Raw genomic sequence first — 25,932 nt, 5'->3', positions numbered from 1 at the left:
CTTATTTTTGTCCAGTTTCATTTTTATTTAAACGAGAAAAATATTTCACTTCATGCATACAATAGAATACAATTATGAACTAGATTGGATGCCCTATTAGACTCGTAAATTAAACTGCCTGACATGAAATTCAATTTTAAGATTAGTATTGTTAAAAAACTACACGATGAAAAATGTTCATTCTTCATTCATGCTTAAAATAGTTTTAAACTAAATAATGAAATTTTTAATTTGTTAAATATTTGAAAAAACGAATAATGGCCTTTAGTTGATTAATATTTTTCATATTTGCTAATGAAATTTCTTTTAAGTCTCAGGGTTTCGCTAAAACAAGGTCGATCATAAAGGATTAAAAATTTGGAACCACTGCTTTAGTACGAATTTCAAATTTTCGAAAAATTAAATGTAAGCAAGATTTTTTCCTCGTCAGCATTTGTTTAAAGCACATAAATATTCGTTTTAGTTACTTTTAAGACTGTTTAATTTTAAATATTAAAGGCTGTATCGTGTTTAGTCACTATAGCAACCATTATTTTGGATGATACTTGATACAGTTGGAGTTAAAGTAATATATATATATATATATATATATATATATATATATATATATATATATATATATATATATATATATATATATATATATATATATATATATATATATATATATATATATATATATATATATATATATATATATATATATATATATATATATATATATATATATATATATATATATATATAATATATATATATATATATATATATATATATATATATATATATATATATATATATATATATATATAATATATATATATATATATATATATATATATATATATTTGTGTCATTCTCACGAAAACTGTCATTTTTCAGTTCATAAAATCCCGAAAAAGTAAAGTGAATAAAAAGCTTTGAAACTTTTTATATTATTAGAAATATGTAATGGCATTATAAAGAAAGTATACATCCTATAAAATATTCTTAATATTTAAATTAATTAATTTAATAAATAAATTAATTAATTTAATAAATTAATTTATTAATTTTTTAATTTATTTTTCAAATTAATTAATAAGTAAATTAATTATTTTCACTATTTAAAAAGTGAGGGAATGACACTAATAGTGGGGAAATGATATTTTATTTTAATACATGTTTTTATCTAAGTTACATCTACCGAAAGTTTGCAAATGATAACATACTAAGTATATCTAATATTTATTATAATTTACTCTTATATATGTAATATAAGAGTAAATTATAATAAACGTTTTTACAGGTTTGGGAAATAAAATTGGCTGGCACGATTGAACAAAAAAAAATTTAATAATATACTCATCTTGAATCATTCCCTCACTTCAGCGTCATTCCCTCACTTTATACACTAGTGAGGGAATGACGAATTCAATAAAATTTAAAAATAATAGTTAGGCCTAATTAATTTCTGAAATCAATCACATACAATTATATTCATACAAGAAAGCAACATATAATTATCCACTTTCTCGATGAAGTTGTATTTTATTTTACTCTAAAAAATGACATTAGGGAATGACAAATGTAAAAAATTTTACCTGGTTTGATTCATTCAAATTTATTCCACAGCAAGGCTTCTTTAAGTAGAAGATGGAAACATACTGCAATTTTGTTCTATGATGCCAGTTGTTAACTTCTGAAGTTTTTATTAAAATATTTTTATTCTAAGAAGATTGCAGGTGATAAGAACATTGTTGTGAGGGAATGACGCGAAACACTGGGGACAAAGTTTCAAATAGTGCTGTGTTAATATTTTTATCCGAAATTAAATTTAAAATTGATTTTCTGAATTCTATATTTTAGTATTCTGAAATAAAAAACACGAATTTGTAAAAAAAAATTTTTTATTTCAGTAACATTTTTTTTCTTTTTTTAAATCAGCAGTGGGGACAAGTGAGGGAATGACATATTGGTATATTATAATTACCTAAAATAAATAAAAAATAAAAATTGATAATTTTATTTTTATTCTTTCGTTAGCTTGCATTCTGAAGGACACTTTCCCTGAATTTTTTTTTTCGTAAGCTGTAAAACAAATATAAAATATACTGGGGACATGAAAATGACTGTTTTTGTGAGAATGACCCATATATATATATATATATATATATATATATATATATATATATATATATATATATATATATATATATATATATATATATATACATATATATATATATATTAGTCAAACCCCGCTATAGTGAACCTTCAAGGGACCGAAATTTTGGTTCACTATATCCGTTACGCAGGTAATTTAACTGATGGTTCCTAAACTGCTCCCTTTTATTACGCATTATTCAAATAAATGACTGAAAAATATTATGTAGTAGCAAAACATGTGTTATTTTTCATTACTCTTCGTCTTACGTACAAAAAAAATTAGTAATCTTTAGCTGATCAACATCAGATATGGAAACACTTCCCGACACTCACATAATTTTTCCTGAATTTCTGTTATTCCGCTTTTCTAACCTATCTAACCTGTCATTCGAGCACATAAAAGTAGCATCATAAAATCTCTGAGCAAAGTCATCGACATTTGTCCAGATACTGAAAGATTGCGGCTTCTTCGATTGTTGAACTTTTTCAGTAATGCTTATTCAACATCCTTGTGATCTGCTTTTCTCAACTTTTTTCTGCCATCTGAATTTTTTTCATGAGCAGAAATTATTAATTGCCTACTACTGATTACTGCGGAACTACTATTACAAACTGCCGATTTGGTTAGTTTATATTCCCTGCAAATATCAGCTTGATTGCATCCATTTTATCATCAATGGAGAACGTCTTACGTTTATTGCTCGCTATAGTTAAATTTGAGACACTTCCTTGCAGGATTTTTTTAACTGAACTGAGAGCAAAAAGGAGATGAAATGAGGGTCTAATCAACACATATTAGTGTCCAACCCTTTGATCAATAATGAATAATTACTCATTTCCTCTGACAGAAAATGCATATTGATCCCACTGACACCTTACAGGTGCATCATCTGCACAGATGCATTAGGGATGAGAAGTTGAGATAAAAGAAGCAAACAAGATAAAATGCTTATCGCTGCCTTCCCCTCCGTAGATGGTTCTAAAAATCAGTATATGTATTTATTTTGAAGTAGAAATTTCAAAATTATTGCAAAAACTTTCTTAAAAAATCAGCCGAGGACGGAAAGAAGTTCATTATATCCAACTTCCTTACTTTTTTGGTTCACTATTTCCGTAAAAAATAACATTATACAGGCACGGGACCGAACATTTGATTCACTATATCCGGGAGTTCCCTTTAAACCGTGTTCACTATTGCGGGGTTTGACTGTATATATATATATATATATATATATATATATATATATATATATATATATATATATATATATATATATATATATATATATTGGATGTATGACCTTTTATATTGGATTATTTAAATGCTTTTTTAAGTTACTTCTTAATAATTTGTATCCTCTTAAAATACCTTTAATTATTTTAATTGTCAACTATAATACACAGTTTATATTTTATTTATTTATTTATTTTATTATTATTATTATTTTGTAAGAATGGAATGGGATCTGGCTTATAAACAGCCAACCCCGATGAATGCAGGTAATACGTGTAGACTTTAAAATTACGTGAGGTTCTATGCATGAAGGATAAAGGCTATAAGCGGCTTCCTATCCATATGTGCAGGCTCTGACTTTTAAATATGTTACACTTAGGAAGATGGGATGGAAATAAATGATTTATTTCGTATTTCAGTCTGTTATTTAAATTACAGCGTTTAACTTTTTTTTAGTAATTAAATTAGTAAATTTTTCTTCTTATTATGGGCTTTATTAAGTTATCTTTCCGAATAAATTTTCTTACTATTTTTTCTCTTAGATAGTAGCACCAATATGTTAAATTTTTTTCGACCAAATGTATATTTCAATTCCCCCCATGTAATTTGAGAAATTGGAAAGTAGAGAATTTTGTCTTCTTCTTCATAGGTATGTAACATCTACATAAACGCGTATATTCGTTATTCTCATATATATTTATAGACAAATATGTGTGAGGTCAAGAAAGATTATGTTTAAAATTTAATATTTTTTTAATTTTAAAATGTTCTGCTTCAGTTTAATATCATTGAAAAACTTAATCTCTTTAAAAAAATTTGTGGGTATGCGTCATTTCTAAATTTTATCGATACTCAATTTATTATTATGGTAACTAGCGAATTTATTTAAGAGATAAGTCTAGCAGTTTGAGTATTAGAGCTCTGATATATCCATCATAGAAATGTTCCATTTTTTTATACACTATGTATGATAGTAAATAATTAGTTTAATATTAATATCTTTGCATACAAGTTATCAAAATAACTTGTAATGCAAACAAAGCAGGATCATTAAATTGCAAGGTATGGAAATAAGCTTAAAGAATGTAAATTTTAAAAGTACTATACAAAGCGATTTAGAAACTTTTGCATATAATATTTTTCTATTGCGGAATTTTATAATTGGGTGGATACCTTATAATCACAATTTTCACGAATATTATTATATAAAAAACGAAAAAAATAATATATATTTGCTAAAAGATATTTCTTTGCTTGGGTAGTATAAATAAATATGATCTTTGGATAAGCGAATTTTACTATTGAGTGTAAAAGCTTTTCAAATCTCCAAGAAATTCTCGAGACATGGGGAAATACGCAAAAAGTGATATCAGCATTAAGAGACCCGAACTTTAAACTCTCTGGATCAAGCTTTTCATGCCGTATTTCGGGGGTTCAAAGTCGGAATTCGTCAAAAAAACGGTATGTTTATTCAATGAATTTAGTTTTTCGCATCTGATTTCATAATTTTATCGTCTGCTCATATTCATTAGCATATTTGATGACACCCTCTCACCGTTAAGATTATGTCCCTGAATATGAGGATCCGATCATTAGATCAGCAGTTATTTAGAGTGATCGGTTTATTTATTTATTTGTGCCCTTTTTTTACGTACTAAGTTATGCTTAAGCTCTAATTTGAACACCCATAGAAAGTGTCCATTTTTATGCATTAAATATTTTAGTAAATAATAAATTCCTAAGATGTCTGTTTGCTTACGAGTTATCTAAAGGACGTGTATTGCAAACGAAATAGGATAATACAAATTCGTAATAACTAAAATCGTTATAAAAGAAAATGAAATCTAGATGTGCTAATAGACTATTACCGGACACAAACTGGAATAGACCATCATGTAGTTGCGAATAGAAACTACTGATTTAGATTTGGGTAAGTGCAAAAAATACTTAAATAAAACAAATAATTTTGCAATCGAAATTTTTAAAATTTTATTTATATTTTAAAACAGAACAAAATGTTTTCCAACAAAGCAAACATTTTATTTCATTTAACAGGCAGTATAATGTTGAATTTCTCTTTGAAGATTTTTCTAGTTGATGAAATATTCAGGACTTACCATCTGAAATAAATAGAGAATTAGTGTTAATTTGATTACAATCCAAAACATTATAATTTTATACGTATAAAGAAAACATATTATTTGTAGCACTAGTTATAAAACATCTTTTCAGTCAGAAATTTAAAAACATATATAATTAATATTAAAACCATTTTCAAAAATGCTTAAACGAATTTTAAATGCAAAATCTTATGTAGTATTTACAATCTTATTATAATTATTAAAATCTTTTAATATTTGTTTACATATTTATTTATCTTTTTCGAAAGAAAACAACTATGTTTACTCTTTATTGTATTATACCTTTTTTTAGCTTAAGTAAATTTTCAACCTTCTACAGGTAATTATTTCGGTAACTTTGTGAAAATAAATAAGAAAAAGCAAATTTTTTTTAAAGAAAGGTATTTTTTTATAAAATTTACGTTGAACTGTTCCTCAGTATTGATTTCAGATCAGTATAATAAAATTTTTTGGAATTTCTATTACAAGTAAGCAAAAGAAACAGAAATATTGTCCAAATATTCTAAGATTTTATAACCAGAGTTTAACAACACTGCCATTCTAAGACTGGAAATGAGGTTGTTTTTTAAGTAAAGTAAAATTTCAAAATCAATTATATTTATAGCATTGTATTCACTTAAAATATTCTCGGTTTTTTTTTCCAAAGAGGTTACTCCTTTTTAATACTTTATAAAACGCTATGAAAATGTTACTCGTATATCACACAATACGGTTTCCACCGGTCTTATTCTGCGTTGAAAGCTAATAAAAGATCATTGCGGTATAGGACTTAAGAAAAAGAAACAAATTTGTGACGTTGCAAAAGCATTTGGATTTGATTGGACCACTGAAAATAATGCGTCTTGCGCTCATGTATAAAGCTCTGGATGGTCCGAAATCAGTGTTCTGAAATGTCCCCTCTGTTCTGAAAATCAAAAACAGACCAAGGATGTGCTTTCAAAGAGAACAAAAAGAAATATTCACCCCTCCCTCCCTTAATATTACATCTTGTAATTTAAAATAAAAATAAAATTTTGTTATTCTTGAATGTCACTTTTTTAAAAGGTCATTAATAAAAGTTTTTGTGATAAGAATTTTTACAAATTTATTTCATGACAAAAAATATATTACTTAAATTTAATGTCATGAAAAAGCTATAGATTTGCGTTTTGTAAAATATTAATTCAACAGTAAAACAATATGTTTCCATCCCATATACTATATTTAGTTTGAATACTATATTTAGTTAAAAGGATTAACATTTAAAAATTAAAATATAAAAATTATGTTTCATTTAATTAAAATGTAATATGCGTAAAAAAAGAATTCTAGAGTTATAATATTTCTTGAATTGTGAACAAAAAAAATATTTCTTTTTTGAATTTTTACATATAAGCATTTAATTCATTATATGAATAAATTAAAATATACAAATTAAATATTCTTTTGAATTTTTACACCAAACTGCGTATTTGTATTGTTTCTAGACAGGTAAATTTTAAGATTTTTATTTTAATAGGAATTTTCTATCTTAAGATACAATTTTACCGTTTTTAGGTCAAAGTGTTTTTTGAATTTTAAAAAATTTTTTCTTCTTCAAATTAACGGATAGTGGTTGAAGTTTAATATTCCGTTAAAATTATAACAATTTATTTAATAAGAGGTTCATATATATTTACCTATTTCTCAAAACTTTCCTTTATATGGGTTCTTGCATGAACATGAAGGACCACTGTCTTCGGGTACACATGTTCCACCATTTTGACAAGTAATATATGCACATGGATCAGAAGAAATAACAACTTACCACTTAATACCAATAAAAATTCAACCTCATTCCAAAGAAATCATAAAACATTTATTCATGAGACGGAAATAAACAAAACTTGATTTATGGTTTTTTTCCTTTGAAAAGAAGTTACATAAGCTCTTAATTGTAATAGACTTTGCCTCGTCAAAATAATTTTTTCAATATTCTTTAGTGTTATTGTTTGTAAATCAATGTAGTAATAGGGAATATTATAATTTTAGAGTAAACTACGCAAATTTACGAACGTTTGTAACGAAAGTGATGAAAATAATCTCTATTTTTCTCTGAATTTTCTTAAAAATTTTCCTCACGGAAATATTTTTTTCTCGAAATTTTGGAATGTTTTTCTTCAAACAAATCCCTTAATTTTTCTTGAAACACGGCATGCTAACCGTATGCAAATTAAAGATTGCTTTTTGTTATTTTTAAATGTCAGTTTTTCAAATTGTCATTGGTAAAACTTTTTGTCAATAACTTTTACAAATTTATTTCGTAACAAAAAATGTGTTATTTAAATTTAATGTCATTAAAAACTTTTGCGTTTTGTAAATTATTAATTCAACAGTAAAACATTTTTTTTCCATCCCGCATACTATATTTAATTTAAAAACTATATTTAATTAAAAGGAATAAGGCATTTAAGATTTAAAATAAAAAATTTATGTTTCATTTAATTAAAATGTAATATGCGTAACAAAGAATTCTAGAGTTTTAATCTTTTTTTGCTTGTGAACAAAAATGATTACTTCTTCTTTTTTAAATTTTAGCAAATAAACATTCAATTCATCATTTGAATAAATTAAAAAAAATTAAATATATTTTTAAATTTATACATCAAACTGTTCCTTTCTATTGTTTCTTGATGGATAAATTATAAGATTTTAATTTAATTTGAATTTTCTTTCTTAAGATGCAATTTACCGTTCTTAGGTCAAAGTGTTTATTTTTTTTAATTTGAAAAATTTTTTTTCCTACAAATTAACGGATAGTGGTTGGATTTTAATATTCCTTTAAAATTATAACAATTTATTTAACAGGACGTTCATATATATTTACCTATTTCACAAAACTTCCCTTTATATGGGTTCTTGCATAAGCATTTACAACCATTGCTTAAGGGCACACGTGTTCCGCCATGTTGACAAGTAGTATTTGCACATGGATCTGAAAAAATAACAAGTTACTACTCAATACCAATTAAAATTCAACCTCATTCCAAAGAAATCATAAAACATTTATTCATGAGACGGAAATAAGTAAAACTTGATTTATGATTTTTTTTCCGCTGAAAAGAAATTACTTAAGCTCTTAATTGTAATAGACTTTACTTCGTCAAAATAAGTTTTTCAATATTCTTTTATGTTATTGTTTTTAAATCAATGTAGTGATAAGGAATATTATAATTTTAGAGTAAACTGTCTCTCTTTATTGTTTTCAGTAACGTAAATTATAAAAATTCTTAAAATTTAAAGCAGATGGCAGTATATTACGCAAAAGCAGTTAACTTTTTAACTAAAATGAGTATAATGTATTTAAGAAAATGCCTAATGCTTAATTTATGTTTTGTGTAATGAACATAAACATGACAATTTAAAAAAGAAATAAAGTAATTTCTGTATAGTAACGGAGTTAGAGGGTGAAGGCAAATTACATATAGTTCCTTCTTCACCTATTCCTTATATAGTTTCATTTCCTACTGGGAATTCCCCCCCCCCTCGTCTTCTCAAGGTATTGGAATTGCAATTTAGGAGGAATTAGGTATTAGCAATTAGGTATTGGAATTGAAATACAATTGCAATTTAGTCCAATGGTACAACATATTGCAAAACATGCAATGTAAAATGCACGGTTAAGCTGTTGGTTCCGAAGTACTTTTCCACTACTTTTATTACACATTACTTGTAACTAAAGTAGAAGTAAAAAATACGTACTTTTTCTTGTACTTTGTTACATTCTTAAATTAGTACTTTTGCCTGTTTGTTCGTTACTTTTTTGGGGCAAAAGTACGAGCGTTTGTAACGAAAGTGACGATAATAATCTCTATTTTTTTCTGAACTTTCTCAAAAATTTTCCTCACGGAAATATTTTTTCCTCGAAATTTTCGAATGTTTTTCTTCAAACAAACTCCTAATTTTTCTTACAACACCGTATACTAAAAGTAAAGGCAACAAAACATCTTCATCTTCTTGTTATGAGAGTGCTCTTTTATTAATAGACATCATGTAACTGGTGTATCAATTGTGTGTACAAACTCATTTAATCAAACAATTTAAGATTGAATACCCTCTCCTCTGTTCTGAAAATTAAAAACTCGATAACGTAAGATACGCTTTGAAAGATTTATATATATAGTTTCTGTCTTTACATTCCCAAAACAAAAAATTTTATCATGAAAAACAAAAATGATTGTAAGTTTGAGCCATGGTGGCTCATGGGATAGGCCCTGAGGTGAAAGAGATACGAATCCCAGCTATCACGGGTGGATACGAATTCCGCACCCGGATCGCACCAACAATAAACGCTGACGTGAAATATCCAAAGTGGTAGACGGGTCATGGGATAGTATCTCCTTACCCTCAGGCTAACCGTGAGAGATTTTCGTTGTTTTTCTCTCCATGTAACGCAAATGCGGGTAGGTTCCATCAAAAAATCCCCAAAGAAAGCAAATTTCTACCAATACTTGAACCAGGAGTTCAATTTTCTTCTGGATTAGATTCAAAACTACAAAGATACGGAGTGGAATATTAGTAGTCGTAAACGTAAAAACTGGGTCGGCTGTTCAACGCTAGTTATAAAATAGAATACAATAACTGTAATTAATTTCCTAAATATTTTAATAAATGCAATACTTACTTAATTTGTATAAATCAGTCCAAATTGTTGAAACTTGTTACCGCTGACTATGGTATGTCATCAATGCAGGGAACAAAAAGAAATATTTTTCTCTCCCTCCCTTAATATTGCATCTTGTAATTTAAATTAAAAATTACATTTTGTTATTTGTAAATGTCACTTTTTTAAATTGTCATTGGTAAAATTTTTTGTCATCATAATTTTTACAAATTTATTTCATGACAAAAAATATATTATTTAAATTTAATGTCATGAAAAACTTATAGATTTGCGTTTTGTAAATTATGAATTCAACAGTAAAACAATTTTTTTCCATCCCGCATACTATATTTAGTTTAAATAGTATATTTAGTTAAAAGGATTAAGTCATTTAAGATTTAAAATATAAAAATTATGTTTCATTTAATTAAAATGTAATATGCGTAAAAAAGAATTCTAGAGTTTTAATATTTTTTTATTGTGAATAAAAATAATTATTTCTTCTGTATTAAATTTTAACATATAAACATTTAATTAATCATATGAATAAATTAAAAAAAATTTAGATATGTTTTTAAATTTATGCACCAAACTGCTCCTTTGTATTGTTTCCTGATAGATAAATTATAAGATTTTATTTTAATTGGAATTTTATTTCCTAACATGCAATTTTACCGTTCTTAGGTCAAAGTGTTTTTTTTTATTTACAAAAATGTTTTTTCAACAAATTAACGGATAGTGGTTGGATTTTAATATTCCTTTAAAATTATAACAATTTATTTAACAGGAGGTTCTTATATATTTACCTATTTCACAAAACTTTCCTTTATATGGGTACTTGCATAAACATTTACAACCACTGCTTAGGGGTACACGTGTTCCGCCATGTTGACAAGTAGTATTTGCACATGGATCTGAAGAAATAGCAGCATACTAATTAATACCAATGAAAATGCAACCTCATTCAAAAGAAATCATAAAACATTTATTCATGAGACGGAAATAAGTAAAACTTGATTTATGATATTTTTTCCTTTGAAAAGAAATTACTTAAGCTCTTAATTGTAATAGACTTTGCTTCGTCAAAATAATTTTTTCAATATTCTTTGTAAATCAATGTAGTGATAAGGAATATCATAATTTTAGAGTAAACTGTCTCTCTTTATTGTTTTCAGTAAAGTAAATTATAAAACTTCTAAAAATTTAAAGCAGATGGCAGTGTATTACGTAAAAGCAGTTAACTTTTTAACTAAAATGAGTATCATGTTTTTAAGAAAATGCCTAATGCTAAATTTATGTTTTGTTTAATGAACATAAACTTAACAATTTAAAAAAATAAAGTAATTTCTTTATAGTAACAGAATTAGAGGGTGAAGGCAAATGACATATTGTTCCTTCTTCACCTATTCCTTATATAGTTTCATTTCTTACTAAGAAAATCCCCCCCCCCGTTTTCTCAAGGTATTGGATTCGTCCTGAAATACAATTGCAATTTAGTCCAATGGTACAACATAATGCAAAACATGCAATGTAAATTGTACGACTATGCAGTTGATTCCGAAGTATACAATACAATACTTTTATTTTCATTACTTGTAACTAAAGAAGAAGCAAAAAATACGTACTTTTTCCTGTACTTTGTTACATTTTAAAATTAGTACTTTTACCTGTTTGTTCGTTACTTTTTTGGGGCAAAAGTACGAGCGTTTGTAACGAAAGTGACGATAATAATCTCTATTTTTTTCTGAATTTTCTTAAAAATTTTCCTCACGGAAATATTTTTTTCTCGAAATTTTCCAATGTTTTTCTTCAAACAAATTCCTAATTTTTCTTACAACACCGTATGCTAAAAATAAAGGCCACTAAACATCTTCGTCTTCTTATTACGAGAGTGCTCTTTTCCTAATAGGCATCATTTTACTGGTGTAACAATCCTGTGTACAAACTCAATTAATCAAACTATTTAAGATTGAATACCCTCTCCTCTGTACTGAAAATTGAAAACAGCGAAACATGCTCGTTAAAAGATATATATATATATATATATATATATATATATATATATATATATATATATATATATATATATATATATATATATATATATATATATATATATATATATATATATATATATATATATATATATATATATATATATATATATATATATATATATATATATATATATATATATATATATATATATATATATATGTATATATCTCATGAAAAGCTACAATGACTGTAGGTATGAGCCATCTCATGGGATAGGCGATGAGGTGAACCAGATACGAATCCCAGCAATCACAGGTCGATACGAATTTCGCTCCCGGTTCGCACCAACAGTAAACGCTGACGTGAAATATCCTAAGTGGTAGACGGATCTTGGGTTAGTATCTCCTTGCCCTCAGGCTAACCGTGGCAGGTTTTTGTCTTTTTCTTATCCAATTAACGCAAAGGCTGGTTAGTTCTATCAAAAAATCCTTCAAGAAAGCAGATTTCTACCAATACTTGATCCAGGTGTACAATTTTCAAAAGTACAAATTAATTCAAAAGTACAAAGAAACGGAAAGGAATATTAGTAGTCTTAAACACAAAAATGGGTTTGCTGTTCAACGCTGTTTATAAAATAGAATACAATAACTGTAATTAATTTCCTAAATATTTTAATAAATGCATTTTTACCTAGTTTGTTTAAATCCGTCCAAATTGTTGAAACTTGTTACTACTGACTATGGTATAGCATCAATGAATTGAACAAAAAGAAATATTCTCCTCCCTTTCCCTTAATATTACATCCTTTAATTAAAATTAAAAACAGCATTTTGCTATTTTTAAATGTCACTTTTTCATATTGTTATTGGTAAAATTTTTGGTCATCATAATTTTTACAAATTTATTTCATGAGAAGAAATATATATTATTCAAATTTAATGCCGTAAATAACTTATAGATTTGCGTTTTGTAAATTATGAATTCAACAGTAAAACAATTTTTTTCCATCCCGCATACTATATTAAATTTAAATACTATATTTAGTTAAAAGGATTAAGGCATTTAAGATTTAAAATATGAAAAAAAAATGTTTCTTTTAATTAAAATGTAATATGCGTAAAAAAGAATTCAAAAGTTTTACTATTTTTTGGATTGCGAAGAAAAATAATTATTTCTTCTTTTTTGAATTTTAACATATAAATATTTAATTCATCATATGAATACATTAAAAAAAATTAAATATATTTTTAAATTTATACATCAATCTGCTCCTTTGTATTGTTTCTTGATAGTTAAATTATAAGATTTTAATTTAATTGGAATTTTCGTTCTTAAGATGCAATTTTACCTTTTTTAGGTCAAAGAGTTTTTTTTTTATTTACAAAAATGTATTTTCAACAAATTAACGGATAGTGGTTAGATTTTAATATTCCGTTAAAATTTAAACAATTTATTCAACAGGAGGTTTAAATATATTTACCTATTTCACAAAACTTTCCTTTGTATGGGTAATTGCATAAGCATTTACAACCATTGCTTAAGGGCACACGTGTTCCGCCATGTTGACAAGTAGTATTTGCACATGGATCTGAAGAAATAGCAGCATACTAATTAATACCAATGAAAATGCAACCTCATTCAAAAGAAATCATAAAACATTTATTCATGAGACGGAAATAAGTAAAACTTGATTTATGATATTTTTTCCTTTGAAAAGAAATTACTTAAGCTCTTAATTGTAATAGACTTTGCTTCGTCAAAATAATTTTTTCAATATTCTTTTATGCTATTGTTTGTAAATCAATGTAGTGATAAGGAATATCATAATTTTAGAGTAAACTGTCTCTCTTTATTGTTTTCAGTAAAGTAAATTATGAAAGTCTTACCTAATTTGTTTAAATCCGTCCAAATTGTTTAAACTTGTTACTACTGACTATGGTATGGCATCAATACAGGGAGCAAAAAGAAATATTCTCCTCTCTCTCCCTTATTATTACATCTTGTAATTTAAATTAAAAATTGCATTCTGTTATTTTTAAATGTCACTTTTTTAAATTGTCAATGGTACTATATGGTATATCCATCTGCCATATAATGGTATATCCATCTGCTTACTATATTAGTTATATACTATATTTAATTAAAAGGATTAAGACATTTAAGATTTAAAATGTAAAAATTATGTTTCATATAATTAAAATATAATACGCGTAAAAGATAATTCCAGATTTTTAATATTTTTTGGATTGTGAACAAAAATGATTATTTCTTCTTTTTTGAATTTTAACATATAAATATTTAATTCATCAAATGAATAAATTAAAAAAAAATGTAATTATATTTTTAAATTTATACATCAAACAGCTCCCTTGTATTGTTTCTTGATAGATAAATTATAAGTTTTTCTTAATTGGAATTTTCTTTCTTAAGATACAATTTTACCGTTTTACCAAAGTGATGGCCTCTCTTAGTCATAGATTAACATGTAGTGGTGGTCACAAGTATATAAATTATCGAATCTTTTTTATATCATCACGGTTTTAAATCCATAATTTCAGAAGGAATTCTGGTATTCAGTTAAAATCATATTAACTTAGCTAACACGAGGTTCATATATATTTACCTATTTCACAGAATTCTCCCCTATATGGATAATCACACCTGCACATTGCACTATTTGGAGTCACTAAACACTTTCCACCATTATAACAAGAAATACCTCCACATGTATCTGCAAAAAAAAGAAAAGCATTCATTACTTTTAAAATGTTTTATGTTATAACAATGAGAATTAAACTTCTTTACGATCCTCCAAAACATATTCATAGGACGACGAGAAGTAAATTTTTCTGCATGTATTTTTTTTATTAAAAAAAAGGTACGTAAACTCTTTAATATATTAGACTAGGCCTAGATAGAGTTCTTTTTCACTCTTAAATAGGCAATTGCTTGATGAAAAGGCCATTATTAGTTAAAGGGAAAAGAAACATCTTTTTAAACTGTAGTAGTTATTACTTTTGTTTTAATCAAACTGTTCACAAGTATTATTTCCATAGGTATATTATAACTGTTCGGAATGTTTTGCTATATATCAGTGAAACTATATATTTTTAACTCTTCTTTTTGAAATTGTATTTGTTTTCATGGATTTTGGACAAATTCTGGTACTTTTCATCATCACAATATGTTTGTTATCTCTTTTCAATGTTATTTTTGATGCCTTGACCACTTTGTTTGAACACTCAAACTCCTATATTCTATTTTCTTAGTAACTACCGTTGCTAATTTTAAGATTTCATTAAATTCTTTGAGGCCTTCTGGTGTTGCCATGGATTGCCACCAAGCCTACCTTTTTGAATCCTCTTTTTCTTTTGCTCGGAGGTCACGTGCTTGCTCTTAGAGTCTACAGTATTCTCCGGATGACCCCTGACGGGGGCGGGATGGGGTTAAGCTTTGATATATCAGTGAAACACGTAGAAATAGCTAATTAACTTACTTTTCCTTAATTGACCTTTTGCGCATTTGGTGCAGACGTTTTCCAGGTCGCTGAGAGAGATTTTAAATGTCTCTTCTAAGGGTTTTTTTATTACAATGTCTATGGATAAAATTCCGTTCCTCTCAAAAATGATGGTAAAGAAAAAAAAGGGAGGTCGCTAGATGGAGGTGGTCTTTCCTGGAGGTTTCACTGTATTTACTCTACAGATTAATCTGTAGTGGATGTGTCAAATACGAGGCTTGTCCATAAAATAAAGTTCTCAACGAATTTTCACAATGGAAAACATATATATTGGCATTGAATAATACATGTTTGGAAAGCTGACTGCCCTCTAGTTTTCAACATAATCGTCGTTTAGATCAATGCATTTTTACATGCGGTGTACCATCTTCTTTATGCCTGAGTCGTAGAACTCCGCCGCCGCTCTGCGAAGATAGCTTAAAACCCCCTTCTTTCAGCTCATCGTTGGTTGTGAAATAGGGAAATACGTCCCTCCCAATTAATTCAGGGAAGAGATGGTAATCCCTGGGGGCTCGTATATAAATTATAAGAACATTTTTCAATACATTGTAAACATATAAAAGTTGAGATAAATAAATTTTTCAGTTAAAAGAGTATTAATTTAATTAACAAGCAGCTCATGTATTTACCTATTTCGCAGAATTTTCCCTTATGTCGATAATCACATTCACAATGCACATCATTATTAATGACTGCACACTTTGCTTTATTTTTGCAAGGATTAGGTTTACATGGATCTGGAAAAAAAACCACATGGAACATTCAATATTTTTGAAATGTTTTACATTGTAACAATAAATATTAAACCTTATTTCAAGCATCCATTATGTATTTATTTATGAGAGGGAAAGTTCAACAGCTTTCATAATTCATTTTCATTCTAATATTTATTTATTGATAAAGCAATTAGGAAAACTCTTCCTTATATTAAACTGTGTCCAATTCGATTATATTTTTGGAGCTATTTTGACACATTTTTTTAAAAATAAAATTAGAGAAACCCTTTTTCTCAGTGTAGTAACAATACGCTTTCTTTGTATAAGAAAATAACAAAATAATTTTTAACACACTATTTAATTGCCTATTTATATGGTTAAAAAGTTCATTAAATAGAATGACTGTCGTTACTAAAAATTGGTTTTCACTTATTGTTTGCAAATTTAGTGATTTTATTAGTCTTGATCTTTACTAATACAGATAATACAGTCATTGTTATCTGTATTATCGATATTTCATTCACACTTGAAGTAAAGAAAAATGTCATAAAATATCAAATTTTCATATTGTCTCTTACAAAATTTTCATTTTTTGTCTTTTACAAACTAAATTGTGCAAAAATTTGCACAACGGGATAAAAATACAAAAAATTTAAATTGGTACAGTTGTGAGAAATATTACATATTTTTTACAAAAAATATAAGTATGAATCTACCAATTTTGAAAGAAAGAATTTTGTTTAGAAAAAAAACCTGTATTTATGTGAAAAAATATCAGCATGTCATCAAAATATATTTTGTATGCAATGCCCGAAATTTAAAGCATTTCATTAGGATTATGGGATGTTTAAACATCCGCAGGTAAAAATAAAATTAAAAATAAGTAAAAAGAAGTTTAATACTGGAAAAGGAAAACATATATAAGTAATAATTGAGGGTAAATCTTTATTAAAAACTTAAAAATTTATCACCTACTGTACTTCACTGTTCATGTAAAATAAAGTTATAAAATATAGTTTGATTGTATCCGCGGAAATGTTATAACGGCGATTTTTCTTTTTTTACAAGATTTTTTTCTTAATTTCTACTAGTGCAATACGAATAAGCAGCTAATTTTTTTTTAAACTTAAACAGCATGATGTTTCAAACAATAGAAAGATTTACTCAGCAATTAGAAAGGCTGCTTTTCATTATATTGCCCAATTTCTTCTTTTAAAGAGCAATATTTTTCAGCTTTTTAAATAAAATTCTATAATATTAGTTATAATATTAGTCGCAATATTAATTTTTTCCCAGAATCAGTCTTTTAACTACCACCCTTTAACAAAACTGACTTTCTAAAGTTAGAAATGGTGTTTTTTTTAAAAAAAATAAAGTGAATTCTAAAGATCAAACATTTTTATTAGCTTTATGTTTCCTGAACACCTTTGTTTGTTGGCACAAAATAAATTGCCAACCCGTTTTAATTTTCTAGTCTATAGTGCGACGTAAATAAAGCACAGATGATAATATTTAACTGAAACAGATCATTCAATACGCCAAAAACAGAAATCTAAGCTAAATTTCAGAAGTAACTCATAACTGCTTCCGTCTAAATGAACAAGAACCGGCGAACAAATGAAGAGAGCGATTAAAAACATAAACTATATTATACAAACTAAAAAGCAGCAAGAAATTTATTTCTTTCTTTTCGAAAAGCTCAGCATACGAGTTGCTGAGCCAGCACCATATCCTCTTGTTACTACGTGGTCATATCCACCGGCACCTGCTGCTCTTGGAATTAATTCAATTAAATTCTCAATATTTTACCCGTTTTTCAAAAAACAAAGAATAACTCTGAAGATGTTTTTATTCTGGTTGCAAGATATTTTTTAACGGATCCTGATTTCATGATTGCAATCGGTTTCTCCCTACAAGCTACAAATTTTGTAAATAAATAACATATTCCTAACGAGGTTTTTTTTTTTTTTTTTATAAAATAAAAATTACTCGAGTGAATATTAAGTGTTTCCACCACTCTATTACGTAGGAAGTAGCATGGAGAAGTAATTAATACATTTCAATTTATGATTCGATGCGATGAAGCTATATGCTTTTTTTTGTCTCAAATATTTTTTTGCCCACGTTATTCTTGGATACGTCATCGGGTTAACCATTAGCATCTCGCACACGCATTTATTAGCATTACTTGGAAAGGGTTGGTTTAAACTTGGATATATTCACAGATTAACTTAAAGATCTTCAAGTTCCCATTTATTTTAAGATAAATTAAGGAAGTGTTGTTAATGGCTCGGATGCATTCAAAGAGTAACCTATGTTTCTTCAAGTTTCCATTTATTTTAAGACAAATGAAGGAAGGGTTGTTAATGCATCGGATGCATTCACTGGTTAAACTATTTTTTTTTCAAGTTTTCCTTTATTTTAACATAAATTGAGGAAGGGTTGTTAATGCCTCGGATATATTCTCGGGTTACACATTAGTTCCTCGATTTCCCATATATTTTAAGATATATTAAGGTCTTGTTGTTAATCACTCAGTTACATTCAAAGAGTAACCTATATTTCTTCAAGTTTTCCTTTATTTTAAGATAAATGAAGGAAGTGTTGTTAATGGCTCGGATGCATTCAAAGAGTAACCTATGTTTCTTCAAGTTTCCATTTATTTTAAGACAAATGAAGGAAGGGTTGTTAATGCATCGGATGCATTCACTGGTTAAACTATTTTTTTTTCAAGTTTTCCTTTATTTTAACATAAATTGAGGAAGGGTTGTTAATGCCTCGGATATATTCTCGGGTTACACATTAGTTCCTCGATTTCCCATATATTTTAAGATATATTAAGGTCGTGTTGTTAATCACTCAGTTACATTCAAAGAGTAACCTATATTTCTTCAAGTTTTCCTTTATTTTAACATAAATTGAGGAAGGGTTGTTAATGCCTCGGATATATTCTCGGGTTACAAATTAGTTCCTCGATTTCCCATATATTTTAAGATATATTAAGGTCGTGTTGTTAATCACTCAGTTACATTCAAAGAGTAACCTATATTTCTTCAAGTTTTCCTTTATTTTAACATAAATTGAGGAATGGTTGTTAATGCCTCAGATATATTCTCGGGTTACACATTAGTTCCTCGATTTCCCATATATTTTAAGATATATTAAGGTCGTGTTGTTAATCACTCAGTTACATTCAAAGAGTAACCTATATTTCTTCAAGTTTTCCTTTATTTTAACATAAATTGAGAAAGGGTTGTTAATGCCTCGGATATATTCTCGGGTTACACATTAGTTCCTCGATTTCCCATATATTTTAAAATAAATTAAGGAAGGGTTGCTAATGATTCGGATAGATTCGCAGGTTAAGCATTAGTTTCTCAAGCTTAAATTTATTTTAAGATAAACTAGAGAAAAGGTTTTTAATATTTAAAAAAGCAGTTTAGTTTAATATCAATTATATTGACTTATGTATATAACATTTCTCAAAATGCACTTACCAGCATTTTCGGGTGCTTTTCCAGAACTGGCAAATTTCTTTAAGGTATTTTCATACTGTAACTCATCAATGTGTAATCGGCGTGCAAAATCGGCCTCTAAACCGTATGAAAACGAAACAACAAGAACACAAATTAAAAACTTAAACATAATGAATAAATTATTTGTGTTTGATACCATAAGACAGTTGACTGTGAGGGTCAGTTAATATTTGTATATTTTTATATTGAGCAACTATCTATCAATTTTCTAAGAATTGACAGGTGTTGCCTTATAAGATAAAATAGTTTCAAACATTTGGGAAATTTCAAAATGTTATTCCTATAATTTTTTATTTGCATTAATTCTAAAAGTTATTTACCTTTTATTAGATATCAATAAAGCAGATACGGGCTTATTATCATTAATTTTCTATACTTTTTATCTTCATGCGTATTGTGCTCATTTGTAATTTTAAGTTTTTATCATATCTATTTTAAGTAGATAAGTTTCTTTATCTTCAAGGAGAGTGCTTACGTACTTATATTAGAATGAAAATAAACAGCAATAAATTTCATATTAAATGTTAAATGAAATATGAGTTTATTAAAAATAAAATCCAGACTTATAAAGATCTAAAAAGCATCCTAAAAAAAGTATTTACCACAGTTTACGAAAACAAAGTTAAATTCAAACCCACCAACATTTGAGATTTGAACAAAATATTTTTCCAGATTTTTTTTCCAACATTTAATTATTATTTTAAAGATTATTTTAAAAGAAATAGAATTCGTTAAAGGCATTGTCATCTGGCTATTTAAACTTTTATGTATGCATTATATTATATTATTTATATGTAAAGGTTGGGAAAGCTCTTTAAATTACAATATAGTAAAATATTTACACATAACTTTCGCTACCCTTAGGAAAAATATGTTCTTGAGAGTATGAGAGTAGCAGGGCATGAAAATTATATTGTTTAACAATATATTAAAATATTAACACATTACTATTAATTCCTTTAGGGAGTCGAAATTTGCATATCAAAATTCGCATATCAAAATGGACCATACTTGGGGAAGTTAGTTTCTATTTATACGATGACTGAATTTTTATAATAAATAATTGACTGATTTACAAACATTAATTTGTTTTCTTAGAGAGTTTAAAATATGTTTAATGTGTGAACTTTTTTACAAAGGCAGAAATTACAATTTAGCTTCGGATAAATATTCCGTTACATAGCACGGTACATATTAGTACTTTTAGTGAATCCTCAGAATTTCTCATATTTTTCGAAACTTTCATATGCAAATAAATTTATAACATTTTCGTGTCTTGGTGGCCTTTTTAAAGAAATAGGTCGAAATAAAATTAAAATGTTATGTTTTCCCCTTTATTTACTGACGGTACTTTATAGTAGTGGTTTTTAAATGATGTTCCTTGAACCCTTGGGTTCCACGAAGAGGTCACAGGGGTTCCGAGAGTTAAGACAACATTATCAGTTACGAAACACTATAATAAAATTTTTATCCAGTTAATTTTTCATTAGTTATTAAATACTGATAAGATAACTATTATCCACGTTCATTTTTGTTCTGTTTCATTTTTATTTTAGTGAGAAAAACACTTCAGTTCATGTATACAATAAAACCAAATTATGAACTAGATTGGATGCCCCATTAGACTCGTAAATTCAACTGTCTGACATAAAACACAATTTTAAGATTAGTATTGTTAAAAAACTACATGATGAAAAAGTTCACTTCTCATTCATTCATAAAATAGTTTTAAAATAAATAATGAAGTATTAAATTTTTAAATATTTAAAAATAAATCGAATACTAGTCTTTAGTTGATTAATATTTTTTTTGCATTTGCTAAAGAAATTTCTATTAATTAATTTTCTAAATTTAACTAAATTTCTTCTCGGGGTTTCGCTAAAAGAGGGTCGGTAATAGAGGGTTAAAACTTATGAACCACTGCTTCCAAAAAATGAAGTGTTAGCAAATTATTTCCTCGTCAACAATTGCTGGAAAGATCATAAATATTCGCTTTGACAGATATACAATAACAAATTAAACATTCATATTTGAAGAGGACATGTGTGACTTTTAAAAAATTACTGTCGAAAATAGTCAATAATACATTAATATTTTGCGGTTAAATAAAGATCTATAAAGCTTATTTACGGCATACTTACATTTTAAATTGTTTACTTTTAAATATTAAGGACTGCATCAGGTTTTGTCACTATGGCAACCATTATTGTGAACTATTCTTGATAGAGTTGGAGGTTGGAGTTAAAATTAAATATATATATATATATATATATATATATATATATATATATATATATATATATATATATATATATATATATATATATATATATATATATATATATATATATATATATATATATATATATATATATATATATGTATATATATATATATATATATATATATATATATATATATATATATATATATGTGTATATATATATATGTGTATATATATATATATATGTGTGTATATATATATATGTGTATATATATATGTGTCTATATATATATATATATGTGTATATATATATGTGTCTATATATATATATGTGTATATATATATGTGTCTATATATATATATATATATGTGTATATATATATGTGTGTGTATCTGTATATATATGTATACATGTATATATATGTATATATATGTGTATATATGTGTATATATATAAACTGCATTGTAACTACAATGCAAGTTTACGTTAATTAATTGCCTATAAGGCTAGAGACGAGTGTTTTTACTTTTTTACTCATTTAATTTGATATATTAGACTTGGTAAAGATTTTACGAATTAACTGTGCTTAAGAAGTGTAATCAAAAGACTTTAGAATCCTAAAACAATAAATAAATTAAAATATAATTAAATGAAGGTATAGGACAAAATGAGAAAACGAAGGATTGTTTGGAAAATCCATATTTACAGTAAGTAAATAGAAATAAAAATTGCCGGAATTAGTTATCACGAAATGTTTTGTCCTGATATTTTTATTAATTATCGGCATGTCGAACAAATCTAGCAGAATAATTTGTTTTGTAGGGAAATATTTGCAAGCATTTTCTTCTTCTGAAATCTACCAACTAAATAGAAGGAAATATATTGATTTTTTCAATGTAGAAAATTTGTGAAGTTAAATACAGAGCTATACATCAGAATAAAAAGAAAACAACGTTGAGGTAACATTGACTTTAGAAAGAATTCCATAGTTTCGTTTTCTTTGCTATTTCTGGAATTCTTTTTCAATAAGTTTTCAGGAAATTCTATCTCTATTGGTATTTACGATGCTCCATAACCATCTGGAATAGAAGAGAGTGTACGAGGAAAAGGAATTACGGGTTACGGCAATATAATACTTCTATATATTTTGATAAAAAGTGAATTTATTTCTTATTACCTTAATGCATCAGAAATAATTTTTATTTATATATATATCAACCATACTCTCAAGCCTGAAATCTGCCAATAAGTACATACTTTTCATTATTTTAACAAAGGAATGTTAAAAATTCTATTCAATTTTTCCTGGAATATTATTATACGATAGTTTCTGTATACGACAAAAAAAAATCACTATTGCAATAATAAAATATTTTCTGACAAATATTTGGAAAAAATGCACTTTATGAATAAAAAAATATATCTGATTTATTGAAGGGAGAGTTTTTACAAAATTATTCCTTTTCTTAAGTTTGTAGTTTTGAGCATAAGTTACCAATAGGAATTTGTGCACTGAAAAAATTCCGGATAAAATTCCGGTAAAATGTGTCGGCAACGTGGGTGCCAATTAATTTTATTGTAAAATCCATTTTCATCATGAAGTTCTATGGAACAAAAAAATCTAATATAACATAATTTTCTATTGTAAAATCACTGTAATTAAAAAACTATTGCTGTGAAGATAACGGTTTAAAATTTTACATCGTAGTCTTTTGTCATTACGGATTATTATACCGGATTTCATTGTCAAATAATTTTTATGGATGCTGCAATCATGATGTCAGTACTTTTTCACCGTAATTTGATTCAGATTTTTTTTCTATGCATCAACATTAACGGAATGGCCGTATTTTAAATCATGAAAAAATCTAATGCAGGTAATGTTTAAGTGTGTTTAGAATAGTAGGAGTTTGATCAATAACATGAAGCAAAAATTGTAATTTGTAATTTTAATCCATTTATTCAATACATGAAAAGTCTCCAGTGTTCTGCATTCTTCAATCGGTGACCTTAGATTATTAGAATACAAAATTCTTCACAAAAAAATGGCGCAGCACCCATAGAGCTCTAATGTCCATTTAAGTTTCATTTTTATGGTTTAAAAATTATGCTTGTAGTAAATGGTTACAAAACCGTATAGTTTTCTTTTCATGTTTTTTTTAACCGTACAAGTCTTAAACGGTTTCAAAACTGTAAAGTTAAAAAAGTGTTCTTCACCATAAATTTCATGGTTAATCAGATGGACTGATTGCTGCGGGTCATTTTGCCGTAATTTCAGAATTATAGAAAATGTTAAGTAAATCTATGAAAACACTCAAGTCTTACGATTTCAGAGCGAGATGCAGAGAGATGTTTGTGCTACAGGTTTATTATGTTAGTGCTACAGGCTTATTAAAATTATTTTCTTAAAAAAAAAAATTTTATTAATAACCCCCTTATATTTTCATGAATTTTAAAGCTTGATTATAATATCACTTAATTCTACGACTGAGGTCTAAAAGTAACTATTGTTTGAGAAATAAAAAACTTTTTTTACTGCAGCTACAGACATTTTTTAGCGTAGAAAAGACAGTTCACTAATAAAAGGTTAGATAGTTTTAGAACAATGATTTTATTTTTTGAGTGCAAACTAAATTTTTTCGTGAAATTTTTTTTTATAAGATCATATTTTTCGTTAGAATGACTAATTTTCAGTTATTTTTCCTAATGAAATTATCTTCCTTCCTTCTTTCTGTTCTTTTAATTCATAGAACATAGCTCATCAAAAATACATTAACGATAGTTCTGAATAAGTCTTCTAACTTAAGTGTCCTCACAATATGAATAGATTCACAAAATGCTTCAAGTTCAACAATACTTTATATCATGATTTTGAGATTAATCGTACATTCTAAATGGAAGTTATTATAATAAATACGTTTTGAAATAAATATTGCAAGAATATTCCGTTTAGATTAACTATTCTATTATGAAAAAATATCAACAAAATTTAAATTGATCCCATACGAAAGAAAAAAACAATTTTGAATCTAGTAATTCTTAATGTGCTAGCGTTAAGATCGATTTTTAAGATACATGAATAAGGAATTATAAAATAAGTCTGCAGAAAAAAGGAGATTATTTTAAAATAAATGTAATTTCCTTTTCCATTATAAATTAAATATAGGAAAATCGAAAATGTCCTGCAGTAATCTAATATATTCCATATTTAATCCAGAATATAGATCTGTTTGCCCGAAAATATGGTATGGATGCAAATAGAATCATGTAGCTAATTATACAAGATACATTCTAATCCAAAGGAAAGTAGTTTAGAGCACATGAATTTCATGATAATAAAAATTTTAATCTGCAAATACATTTGAAATACTCGATTGGAAAGTGAATATATGCAAATTTTATTAACATCACAGAAATAATTATTTGATTGTTGTTTCACTAGTGAAGGTATATTATGAAATTACATTCTGTCTCAAAAATTTAATCAGAAGCAAAAATTTTAGATTTCTTAAGGCTACAACAGAATGTTAACAGAAAGACATGTTCATATGATTGAATTTAGAACTGGAAATAAATAATTTTCTGAAAAATAGTTATTTTATCATGACTTTTTGATAAATAAATTAAAAATAAGATTTAATGGAGTGCTTCATAAGTACAAGAGCTAAAATGACACCATTTATCAGTATTAAAATAATCTTGAATAGTGATTCCCCATTATTCAAAATAACATGAAATACATGATGTCTGCAATAATTAGTTTATAATGTATTTTTGGAAGGAAATAATACCAGCT

General features: G+C 26.6%; 1 protein-coding gene across 4 annotated transcripts; it reads right to left on the bottom strand.

Moving 5' to 3' along the window:
- Positions 1–5,346: 5,346 nt before the first annotated feature.
- LOC107451581 (uncharacterized) lies at positions 5,347–20,241 on the bottom strand. 4 transcript variants are annotated; one of them, XM_087167919.1, is made up of 7 exons: positions 19,873–20,241; positions 16,289–16,396; positions 14,766–14,873; positions 13,623–13,730; positions 10,951–11,058; positions 8,369–8,476; positions 5,347–5,502 (listed from the first exon to the last, which is right to left on the bottom strand). In XM_087167919.1, exons 1-7 carry the CDS (start codon positions 20,048–20,050, stop codon positions 5,489–5,491), a joined length of 732 nt encoding a protein of 243 aa, XP_087024045.1. In that variant the 5' UTR covers positions 20,051–20,241; the 3' UTR covers positions 5,347–5,488. The 4 variants fall into 4 exon arrangements, with proteins under 4 accessions (XP_087024045.1, XP_087024047.1, XP_015923219.3 ...); XM_087167921.1 differs by lacking the exon at positions 13,623–13,730 and having other exon boundaries at positions 19,873–20,222; XM_016067733.5 differs by lacking the exon at positions 8,369–8,476 and having other exon boundaries at positions 19,873–20,219.
- Positions 20,242–25,932: the final 5,691 nt, after the last annotated feature.

This window comes from Parasteatoda tepidariorum, chromosome 7 (genome assembly GCF_982258835.1).
Source record: "Parasteatoda tepidariorum strain Cologne lab strain chromosome 7, Ptep-v5.0, whole genome shotgun sequence".
NCBI lineage: Eukaryota > Metazoa > Arthropoda > Arachnida > Araneae > Theridiidae > Parasteatoda > Parasteatoda tepidariorum.
The sequence above is the reverse complement of the archived record's forward strand: the minus strand, read 5'-3'. Positions and strand labels throughout refer to the sequence as shown.